A 12,453-nucleotide genomic window follows, 5' to 3' on the forward strand; every position below is an offset into this window, starting at 1 on the left:
TGCAACTGGACAAAACATAAAAAATAATGTACATGCAAAAAACCCAGAACATGAATTTCGTAACTTTCCTTTTGCACCTATTTTTTCATACGTGAATAGTATTATGAATGTCTATTTGTTCTTCTGAATGTATTCTATTAGGCATACATTCATTTATTCACTTCCAATCATTTCTTCAGAAATCGATATTACTTTTATTTAACTTCCATTCTTCCTCTCATTTTGGAATTTTCATACTCCTATTTTCCGTTCGTCGTGTTATTACTATAAATATCTTTTGCATCGTTGAATAAAGACACTAGTCACCTACATTAAGTCCATTCAAGCGATGATTAAAGGCAAGATGGCGTTCTCTCATAGAAGGAAGACATCACAAAGTTATTGAGCTTATGAAATTGCCAATGAGACGAGAAATAGGACATGAGAGCAGGTGATGATAGAGTAATGTCGACAATGTATACTCATCACATAGCGAACAAGAGACGAACGATGGAGAGAGAGAGAATATACGCCGGCACGTCAGTGCATTAGAGGTAATCGTCGGCTGCTCGCGCCCATTCGACGTCCAATGCATTAATGCATATGCCCCCCAACGGTTAAATTATACAAGTTGTCTGGCTGCAAACCTATAATACACGTACATTATTCTGTAATTTATTGATGTTATAATAATTACCCAGTGCGACCGTCATAATTACTGTAATGATCGAGCACCGTATAAACAACCGCCTTGGGTATATTTTTTATTTTTTTCTAGTTCTGAGATAAGTGTACAGTGCAGTATGTACTTTATATTGACGTGTGTATGATAGGTCTGATACACGCACGTGAATTTTCTATCTGAACTCGGGAATGCTCGGTGATTAAAGCGAAAGTTGAGTTGTGGCTTCATGTTGGGGACTTCAATGTGGGCAATTACATAAATTACAGGGGGATTCCAACACCTCGAGAAACTTCCGCCTCGTTACACTGGTGTTTCGTGAAGTACTGATATTTGATAAAATTGTTCCGTTTTTGCATTCGACTATTCATTTCAAATTATTTCTAAATTTGAAATAAAACCTTCCGAATAGTTTTTCTCTTTTTTATACAAAACAAAAAGTAGTGAAAAAGGAACTGAAACGTAAAAAAATGAAGATTAACAATTCCCGATGAAAATGTTGTTAATTGAGTGATTTGAAAAGAAAAGATGTGAGAAATCGCTTTCGTCAGAACATAGTCAACATATTTTTAGTAATAAATTAGAAATTTGTAATGTAATGTAATTTCTATGCACTGATAGAATGATTCATTTATTCCAAACGAGATTCGTTAACTATTAACGAATGGTAGAGTTGAATATGACCAAATGAATATTCGTTAATAGTTAACGAATGGTTCACTTGAATGGCGAAAGTCAAGTCAAACAAGGCTCCTCAAATATACATTTGTTAACTATTAACGAATGAACATTTGGTGGGACCGAATAGACCCTAACCTCCAACCAAAATCCATTCGTTAACAATAACTAATCCGTCCTATCAGTGTGGCAATGTATTTTAAATTGTATTCAATAATCCATTCAACATTGCAGCTAATATTAACCCAACGTTGACAGCCAACATTGTCCCAACTTTAAAATTTTTTAAATTTCCCTCCATATGGGTCAAATAGTATATTGTGTTACTAGTAGGTAAAGTTCCACTTTTTCACACGCACGTGTAACACATCCTATTTTTTGTGGTACCTGCCGAGTTCACTGTTCGGAATGGTAGTGGGAGCAATGTTTTTTTTGGTGCACAAGTGTACGTGAAGTGAATTTGGAGTGCGTAAAGCGAAGCTTTACGCACGAGAATTCATTTCACGAACGTTCTTGAACTTTACGCACGCCGTGCAGAAAATAACCGCTTTACACACACTAAACCGTTTCGAAAAGTGCACTTTTGAGTGAGCTATCACAAAATACTATATTGTGTGACAAGTTCGTAAAGAACCACTTTTTTGCACGCACACGTAACACATCCTATTTCTTGTGATATCTGCCAAGTTCACTGTTCGGAACGGTAGTGGGGGTAAAGTGATTGTTTTGTGCACGAAGTGCATAAAGTTCAAGGTCGTGCGTAAAGTGAATGTTGAGTGCGTGAATCGAAACTTTACGCACGAGAATTTACTTTACGCACGACCTTTGAACTTTACGCATGCCGCGCAGAAAACAACAGCTTTACATACAGTAAACCGTTTCGAAAATCGCACTTTTCAGGCAGGTATCACAAAAATATTTTGTTTCAGCAACACATAATGAAATCAATCTCATGATCGAGCTCGGTCGAGATGACATTGTGAAGAATATTTTCGATCATAATAGGATTACGCATTTTACAAATTTTGGATTTGACGAATACAATGCTTCCATCCGGAAGAAAATATAAAAGTCATGAATAAATAAACGAAAAAGTTAATTATTATGAGGCATGTCAACCGCATTTCCTTCTTGACCCTGGAGAAATGATAAAATCCGTAAACGAAGCAAAGAATTCGATTCAATAACTTCTTGAAGACCAAAAAACTAAAAATGAAACTGTGAAAGAAAGATCCGATTGGATAGTCACGAGAAAATTATAGCTGATAGGTTATGTTTGCTATTCAAATGGTGATTCATCTACTCGATGGAGTGATGGAGAGAACAATGAATTAATTATTTTTGGTCAATCGTGGAGACAGATAGTGGAGTTTGTTCGATGTGAATATCAGCGTGAGAATCGGCACCTGCTTGCAGGAAGGCTTTCTCTCCTTTGGTAATCCCCCGCCGGGACCGCCATCTGCAGTGGTAAATCAATGTGGGGTTAATATATGAGGCCCTGTGCAGCACGTGTGTTGGGGGCTTTGATTACTGTACGATTAAGGATCAGAGGTTAGGGAAAGGATTACCTGCATTGATGGATTGTTCTTCCGGATGGTTGAGAGGAATAATTGGGAATCATTATTGGATAAGTGTAATCACTATTCAGGATTGTGGTGAACTTGATTGGACGACACTTGGATTGATTGATTTTCATTCGTTGCCATTCGTTAACTGTCAACTTTATTAAGACACTGACCGTACATTAATTTCTTAACATAAACTGTGATTATATCACACTATATTCATATTTCAGTTCTATCGAAAGGGAAAGAAGAAAATACGGTAGAGTATATAACTACTCCATCAAGGAATTTTCCGAGGAAACTGAATTATTCCGTCATTTAAGAACATAAGAAATTGAAATTAACAAGGAAATTGAATCGGACTCATTTAGGTAAAAAAAATGACTTGAAGGGACGAATGGGTCAAAATTATGACCTTTTTGGAGTTCATACCAGCTGTGTCCCCGTCGCGAACCCCGGGTAATGCTAACTGCTGGTGATGCTTGATACTTTGAAAATAAGTGTTTCACTACACGTTGAATTTATATGAACACATAATTGAAATTTAAAAAACTGCTTTTGCAAGGGAAAGCGTAGAGTGGGAATTCCCGTACATCTACAGGAGCATCCGCGTTACTAAGTGTGATAGCTCAAAGAGGTTAAATTCATTTATAGCAACCAGTTTCCGACACAATATACGTTGAAATACTTCAAGATTAATATTTTTTATTCATTTTCCTTACTATATATACCCTATTCGAGTTTTTACATTTTTGCGGTTTCATCGGCCAACTTTTTCTCCAACCGCGTCGTATTGTACCCTAGGAGCTGTACACCACGTACAGACTCTCCTGGTGACTAAGGGAAACCATGGAAAACCTTGGTCGACACGGGCGTCCATCGACCGAGCTTCATCGGGGAATAGTTTCCTAACACTTCTCCAATGATTCTCGGTGTCTAGACTTCTGTTCGACGGTTTCCGAAAAATTCAAAATTCCAATTGCCCCAAGCCGAACTCGAACCCGCGCCTCACGGGTCCCGCTGTCCGGCCGAGTGATTTAACGACTTCAGCTACCGTCGTTGGTTACTTCAAGATTAATATGAAAACTACAATATTTATTTGTCAGTTTCTTGAAAAAAATTGGAGTTGCTATATTATCTAATAACCGAAAATATTGTCAATATGTAACAAAATTGGTTCAATTCCTCTTGAAAATAGGAGGAATGGCTCTCCTTTGTCACTTTTCGCATTCATCGTTCTGTCAATGAAATTTGTTTTATCCCATTTTCATCGAGAATCGCTGCGATATGCTCAGTTCTCTTTTTTGTTCCATTCAACTCTTCAAAAATATCTAACTTTGATTTTCCTTTAGTCTCAGGTAGAAGGAAAAATATGATTGCCAGAGTAACACCAGTGAACAATGCGAGAATGAAAAAGCTCACATGGATCCCAAACTTTGCAGTGACTAATGGGAAAGCCAGGGTAGTACAGAAATTTGAGATAAACTCGGTTGACAGGGCAACTGAAAGACCTAAACCCACGATGTCCGGACTGAAAATCTCAGATGACACGACAGAAGTCGAGGGACCCAGTCCTGCAGAGTATACCAGGGCATACGCGGATATTGTGACAACTGGAAGCCAAGAAATCGATGCCAAGTCATACTTTTGATTTTGAAATATGTACATAATGCCGAAAACACAATGACTCGTCATTATCCCTGCACAAGACGCCAGAACCAGCTTTCTTCTTCCGATACGATCTATCGTCAGTGTTGATATCCATGATCCGATGATTTGTATCACTGCAATGACTATTGATGCTGTATATGGATTGACGGAAGTTTGGGCAAGTTCGAATATCGCTGTAGTATACGTAAACTAAGAGAGAAAGAATTCCATCAGTGAAGGAAGAGTTGAACTAATAGGGAGTATGATCAGAGGATGACGCACCATGATTGCATATCCGGAAGTGTGCTGTCCAGCAAATAGAGTTACCGATATAATCAATGCCCTGATTGTCCCTCGATCCCTGAATAACTCCTTCAAACCGGAAGTTTTCCCAGAGTGCGATGTGATGTGATTCTGAAGTTGGACTAATTCATTATCGACTTCCTCTGTGTCATTATTTCTCAGCCACAACAGAGATCTAGAGATTAATCATTCTTTAGATTCACTAGGATAATATGAGAAGTCAAGACACGTGTAGACGGAAAAACGTCTTTTTTAAAACAGTCGAAATTTGAGTCGTCACGAAGTTAGCCGATAAGACATTTTTATGTCTAATGAGTTGAATTAAGACGTCTTAAAGACATCAGTTTCTAGAGTGTTCATTGTTTGTATTCGATGCCGGATCTGGTTCTGGTAGAAATATTCAGCGATAGCCAAAAAACAATGGATTTGTAATCAGTTAGTCAATTTAGTCAATTTAATCACAATAGAAATAACTACATCCACTTTTTTATAAATAAAGCGAAGAACAATAGTTTCACGTTGTTCAATGATTAAATTAATAGCATTGAGCCACTAATTGAACACAGATCAAACTGTCAATAAAGCGATGAGCAAAAGCGAAGGCCACGTGCACACACTGAGAAGCACAAAATGCAAACAAAAGTGATTAATAGACGACGGAGATAGGTGGCGAAAATCAAGAGGTGTGAACATGACCCAATTAAAATGGGGGTGTTTACATGATCCTGTCCATCAAGTAGCGCCTCACGTGCCGAAGATCGAAAGTGATCAGTCATCTGAGGTGAGAGAGCAGATCAGCTGTGGGCAGGCCATGTGTGAATGCAAGCGCAAAAAGTGCGTGCGCATGTCTATGTGAGTATTCGGTTAACCCATTGCTTTGCGTAAGTCTCGAATCGTCTCGTTGTGAGAGGGGTGGGGGTCCGTCCGAGTATTAGTGCGCCATAACAGAAGCACGCGGACGCACGCACACCACTACAAATCGGCGAAAAGTGGGGTACCATGAGACGAAGCAAAGGGTTAATAAGCAAACTGTCTGCATGTGAATTGTCAAATTATATTACCTTTTAGCTCCGTCGACGAGCCCCTTTCTCAGAAGATGAGTCGGGGATTCAGGGAGGGGTATGAACCCAACAATGAACACAAGCGGCACGATGGTCCCACACAATGCAAAATTGTGATAAGACAGCTGTGCCCCAAGGATAGCTGTCGCCAGTGTTCCCAGATTGAAGCCAAACGAGAGAAGGCTACCCAGTTGTCCTCTGATTGAGTCCTCAGCAATCTGGGAAACATAAACTGGTGTCATGGAGAACGTCAGTCCGCAGACAACTCCGGCTAGGCTGCGAGCGATCAGAAGGTAGTAGAAGTTTTGCGCAAAGTATATGAGCAACCAACTGGCAGTTGCTGATGCTGCTGAGATCCATCCTAGTATTTTGTTACTGATCTTCCCGGCGGAGAATGCGTAGAATAGGAGGGCAATCAGTGAAGCAAGACCGGTCACTGAGGATAGCGAGGAAATTTCATGATCAGTCATTGGTGTTGTGCCAACTGGGGTACTTTCCTTCGTCAGCTGCGGAGTTATTGGCGAGGTCCAGGCTGACAGCATTCCAGCTGCTACAGTCGACAAGTTCGCTGGAACGAATCAAAATAATCAACATCAACAGGAACTTCAATTTTCAAAATTCAATCAGAACTTGGTAATCGGCGGGAAAATTTGGAATTGAAGCTTACCGATGATAGCTGCAAACGTTTGACGACATCTCTTCCGGTCAGATAAACAGATATCGAAACCAATCATAACTCTGACGACAAGCTAACTCTGATTCACATCCACCACACTCTGTTTTTGTACACCGAATGACAATGTTCGGACGGAAGCAAAGTATTTTGTAATGTTTTCTCATGTATGTCTTATATGATGAAGTTAATTATGTGACAATCTTCAAGATTAAGTAAATTTTTCATGCAGAAATAAAACCTGTATTTTCTGTATGCAAGAATTCTTAACCTCAGAGTCAGAAAAGATCATTCTTATTCAGAAACGTTTATGCAATGACCAAGGAATTCTTGAATGAAAGTCAGAAATAAAAATTTCTTCGCATTTATTCACTTTAAATTGTTTCACACCGCGAATTACGAGTTTTTCTAACAATGCGAACTTGATCCAACTGACCTTGACGATTTTCCTCGTCTTCACTGCACCGCGATTCAGAAAAGACTCACCGCTATTGTCTCCTACGGCACTTCAATTATTGTATTAGGTTTGGTGCAGGCGAGGCGAGTAATTATTTCCGCCTACCGGCATTCACGATCTAGCGAACCATTCACATCCTCTCTCGACAAAGTAATTATGCAACACTTTTTCTATCGGCGATTTACATCTCCTAGTGCAGGTTAGATAATTTCGTGGGACACGATCTTTGTTACAGGTTCAGCGAGAAACTATTGATTGATTCATATCTCTGAATCTAAGAGAATTTTGTAACTGAATTGTTTTGCAGTAAGAAATTAGAACTGGAAATTTATCATCATAAAATCGGAAATTCCTCTTTGAAACCATTATTAACAATTATCAATACTTATAAAATACATATAAATAATGCGTCAGAAAATGAAAGACTCGACTCATGAAACATTCTTTCCAATTCCATTGTCATTCAAATTCAAAGAATGATTATCACCTTTTTTCGCCTGTCGGTTTAATTCCTCAGAAATAGCGACCTTCGATTTCCCCTTAGTCTCGGGTAGAATGAAAAAAATAATTGCCATCGTAACAACAGGGCAAGCCGCGAGAATGAAAAAGCTCACGTGCATGCCGAAATGAGAGCTTACAAATGGAAAAGCTAGTGTCGTTAAAAAGTTGGAGATGAATTCCGTAGCCAAAGAAATGGAAATCCCTAAACTCACAATATCCGGGCCGAAACACTCGGAAGTGACGATAGATGTGCCAGGGCCGAGTCCTGCGCAATAAACAAGACCAAAACCAGACACTGCAGCAAGTGGAATCCAGGCCACGGATGACAGATCATACTCTCGACTTTGTAGCAGAAGATAAATTCCGAAAGCTGCATGAAAAGTTGATATTCCTGCGCAAGATGAAATGATGAGCTTTCTCCTTCCAAGATGATCAATTGTGAATGTTGGTATCAGTGATCCAATTATTTGTATGCCGGCGAGGACTAGTAATGAGTCATCTGCGCTCACGGCAACCGATCCTTTATTTGCTTGTTCGAAGATCATCCCGGTGTAGGAAAACTGGAAGAAGTATTGCACAGTATTAAATGTCTCAAGTTAGATGACTTTTTCTGAGGTTATACTTTCAAAACTAGTGTGTTCAAGACGTCCTAATTCAAGTCATTAGACACAAAAATGTTAATCGGTTAATTTCGTGATGACTGAAATTTTGAATGCCTGAAAATGAGACTTTTTTTCCAGGTGAAAAAAGACATTTGATAGACATTATATCTTGTTATACAACTCATCAAATTTGAGAGATTTTTGCTTCCAAATAGTACACTAAGAGAAAAATCGACATAATATCACAAAAATTATTTTTTGAGCGAAAAATATCGCATACATATTTGATCAATTTTTGGTAGGTTTCAGACAAAAAATCGGTGCTCTTCAGGCTAAGGAGAAAGTTACTGAATGAAAAGGTGATGTCTTTTTTCGAAATGAGATAATATTTCTTAAAAGATGAGAATAGTTTGACAGAAGGAAAAGAAGATATTGCTTCCCTTCGAACTCAAAGCGATTGTGCGTAAGCGACGATTGTATTTTTTTAATATCTGAACTCAATTAAGAGTAAATCGTCAGAAAAAGTCGATTCAGAACTAAATTGTTAATTTATTAGCAAAAATACATTCACTATACTGCGACGAAAGCAATTTCCTACTTGCTTCTATCTCGATTCAAGGTACTTAAGGACTATTCAGTCCCTAGTCATTTATGACACCACTACGATAAGACAGTATCGCCATCAAGTCATTAAGAAGGTCAGAAGGGATGAAAGGGTGATGAGGGTGGGAAATATCAAATGAGCATACAAACCTTAAATATTATTGTGAGGGAAAATACTTTTCATCAATATTTTCAATCACAAACATTCTTTCACCCTCATTTTCCTACTTCCTTCAGATTATGCTCCTAAATTATCAGTGAAAAAATGATGGGCGCTTTTCACGCCGTATCGTCAACCATTGGCAATACATGAAATATTTGGAACAACAAATGAAATCTCTATAAGTTTGAAACAATAGATGCTCAAGTATCCAGAATGCATGTCGAAACGTCTCACTTTAAGACACTCAAAATGACATCAATTTGCGGAAACAAATGTCTTAAAAAAGGGGACAGAAGAGTTTCAATTTCAGACACGACACTGTTAGAAAAGTACTCTTGAAATTTCAAGTAAAAAAGCTTGAAATTTTGAACAACGACAAAGTTACATGAAATTTCTGTAGCACTCTTCATTGACAAATCAGTTAATTTCTTGAATATTCAAGTAATTCTCAATTTTCAGGTCTATACGGCACTGAAAAACCTTGAAAATTTATAAAATTCAGGCAACAACTTCTCTGAATTTTCAAACTATTGAAAATTGAATTGTATGTGATGTTCAATTTTCACGATGAGTTTGAAAATTCAAGCTTCCATTGAAAAATCAATGATTCGTTGTCATGAAAAACTTAATTTTCTTGAATTTTCAAGATGAATGAGAAATTTAGTGAACGTTTTCATTTGAAATTGAATTCAAACTCACAACATTGAAAATTCGGAAGATATTGTGGCTCAAATTTCAAGAAATTTCCAGCAGTGTAGTTTTCCTAATGAGCAAAAACAGTATTGCAAACATGACTTACAATTATTGCATAACCACCGAAATGTTGTCCCGCATATAGGGTTATAGAGATGATCAACGTTTTGATCGTTCCTCGATCTCTGAACAGATGCTTCAACCCCGCGGTTTTTATCGAATCAGGTGTGAACTGCTTCTCCAATAGTTTCAAATCGCGATCTACAGCGGACTGGTCATTATTCCTCAACCACATCAGGGATCTGCAAATCAACGATATTCTTCAAACGTATGTATCCAAAAACATCCGACGATCATGATGTGTGCAATATTACCTAGTGGCGTTATCAACAAGTCCCTTCCGCATGAAATACGCCGGAGACTCCGGCAGAAAGACGAACCCAACAATGAACACTACTGGCACGATCAGGCCACACACCGCGAAATCGCGATAACTCAAGGTTGCACCAAGAATGAATGCCAGGAAAACTCCTATATTAACACCAAACGAGAGAAGACTTCCCAGTGCACCTCTGATAGAATCCTCAGCGATTTCAGTGACATAGACTGGCATCATGGAGAACGTCAGTCCGCAGACAACTCCGGCTAGGATGCGAGCGATCAGAAGGTAGTAGAAATTCTGGGCGAAAAGTATCAGCACCCAGCTTCCGATTCCGGACATTGCTATGATCCACGCTTGGATTTTGGTGCTGATCTTTCCAGCTGACAGTGCGTAGAAAATTAGAGCAAACAGGGACATTAGGCCTGTTGCCGAAGATAGGATGGAGATTTCATCCTCCGTTATGGGTTCTGTACCAACAGGGGTATCCTCTTCCATAAGTCGAGGACCCACTGGAGAGATCCAGCTTGATAGCATTCCACCTGTTACAGCTGCCAAATTGGCTGAAATAGATATTGAGACGACAATGAGAAGGCAAGTAATCTCATTACCAAAGGAGTATTGAGGAAGTGTTGACTAATCTTTTTGGTCGTCATCAATCAGAAAACATGTTAGAAGCAGTTTACAGCAAGGGTAATCAGCAGAATAATTCAAGATTCATTTATGGCATGCTTACCAATAACGGCTGCAACAATTTGACGCCATTTATTCAAATCCAACGAGAGATTGTCACAACCTATCATATCTCTCGATTTCCTTACAATCTTTCTGACTACGTCTTCCAATATATCAGAAATCACCACTTGATCACACGTGAATAATCTGTTTGCCTCATGTCATAAAATGACAACTTCTGTACACTGAACAATCAGTTCTAATATTTTCCATTATCTCTACTGATTCGATAAAATCAGTTGATAATCTTGCAATCTTTTAATCACCAAAACAAGGCCTTGCAATCAGGTGCCATTCACAAGGGCTTCATAAATCCGAGTCATCCGTATCTCACTTGCATTACGATAACCTGTCACATACCATTGTAAACACATGGGATAAACTATCTATGATGACATTTTCTAGGATTTCATTAATCCGTTATGTATTTCTAATTTTGGCAATAACATCCTAATTCACCCACACCAAGTGCAACATGAAAACCGATCGTGTACGGTGCACGGCCACTTGTCTGATAATGAGCAAGTGATCGACAGCGAAGCGAGTAGTTATTGCCGCAGTTTTATTATGCTGCAATATTCATTTCTACATTATATACATTCCAAAGTATTTACTGAATGGACGTTATCATGTGTGACGCTTCGTTGAAAACACATCTGCAGAATCCATGTCTGTTGTAATTGCTAACTGATACTAACAGGGAGGTGTCATTGAAAAACCTGGCGCATGTCGTCGTAGAGAATTCTATTAAATTTCTATTAGTTTTTCGCCAATTCATCCAAAAATGTCGCAATTTCTTTACGGTTTATTCAGTGGGAAATAAAACAATTGAATATTGTGTGAAAAGATCACCAAGTCTTGCTCTTCTTGAAGAAATGCCTCGGTTTAATTTTTTTCAAGATTTTTGTTGGATTTTTTTAATGAACGAAGGAAAAAGTTGTAGTGAAGAACGCTTAGGGATTTTATACCAAAGAATTTCTGTAAAAATATTTCAATAAAAGAAGTCTTATGAAACTATCAAAGTTTTTCAGTTGTTTTCTGAAATATTTTTTTTCGATAATTTGTATCTAAAAAATGCGTGGAGAACTGCCAAGTTCTTTAATATAGAATGAGAAAAGACCTAATACGATTTTCAATAGAATTCCAATAGAATTGTCTATTCTGACGATTAACAATATTGCTGCAAATATTCTACTCGTAGGCATGCAGGTAAACTGGTGACTAAACTTCACCAGCTTTGGCTGGTTTATTTACCAGTTTACCTTCGTATTTGAAAAATTTTACTTATCGCGAACGGAAAGTGCAATAACTTGAGTTTGGAGCATTATCTATGCAACCGTTGATAACTTTAAATTTTACCTTTTTGTTAATTTTCAAAATATTTGCCATTTTACCAAAGTATGAAGCATTAATTGGGACAAGTTGTACAGCAGCGATTGATCCACTATAAATTGTAAGAAAATGAAATATCATATTTGATAGAAAGAGGAGTAAATTACGAAATTAGATGATTTAACGTTATATAAATCTTTGGTTTATTAAATAATTTTGTTGACCAACTATCGGACGATATTTAATGATAAATATTTCAAAATTGTTCTTTATTTCCTAAGATTGATTTAATATAAATTAAATAGAATAAAAGTCGCTTACCAAAATATAAAGTCACTCATTCAATTAATCTTTGGCAATTCCAAATAATTAAAATAGCGTGTGCACAAGTATTTGA

At 37.8% G+C, this 12,453-nt stretch overlaps 2 protein-coding genes across 2 annotated transcripts; both read right to left on the minus strand.

Moving 5' to 3' along the window:
• Window positions 1-3,044: 3,044 nt before the first annotated feature.
• LOC107035820 (facilitated trehalose transporter Tret1-like) lies at window positions 3,045-6,843 on the minus strand. Its single transcript, XM_015253415.2, has 4 exons — window positions 6,586-6,843; window positions 5,919-6,486; window positions 4,837-5,032; window positions 3,045-4,764 (listed from the first exon to the last, which is right to left on the minus strand). The coding sequence occupies exons 1-4, from the start codon at window positions 6,650-6,652 to the stop codon at window positions 4,135-4,137; spliced, it is 1,461 nt and encodes a 486-aa protein (XP_015108901.1). The 5' UTR covers window positions 6,653-6,843; the 3' UTR covers window positions 3,045-4,134.
• Window positions 6,844-6,939: 96 nt separating this feature from the next.
• LOC107035819 (facilitated trehalose transporter Tret1-like) lies at window positions 6,940-11,228 on the minus strand. Its single transcript, XM_015253414.1, has 4 exons — window positions 10,726-11,228; window positions 9,985-10,552; window positions 9,717-9,912; window positions 6,940-8,109 (listed from the first exon to the last, which is right to left on the minus strand). The coding sequence occupies exons 1-4, from the start codon at window positions 10,790-10,792 to the stop codon at window positions 7,480-7,482; spliced, it is 1,461 nt and encodes a 486-aa protein (XP_015108900.1). The 5' UTR covers window positions 10,793-11,228; the 3' UTR covers window positions 6,940-7,479.
• Window positions 11,229-12,453: the final 1,225 nt, after the last annotated feature.

The sequence above is a fragment of the Diachasma alloeum genome, unplaced genomic scaffold (assembly GCF_001412515.2).
Source record: "Diachasma alloeum isolate Michigan unplaced genomic scaffold, Dall2.0 Dall_scaffold_00201, whole genome shotgun sequence".
Taxonomy (NCBI): domain Eukaryota; kingdom Metazoa; phylum Arthropoda; class Insecta; order Hymenoptera; family Braconidae; genus Diachasma; species Diachasma alloeum.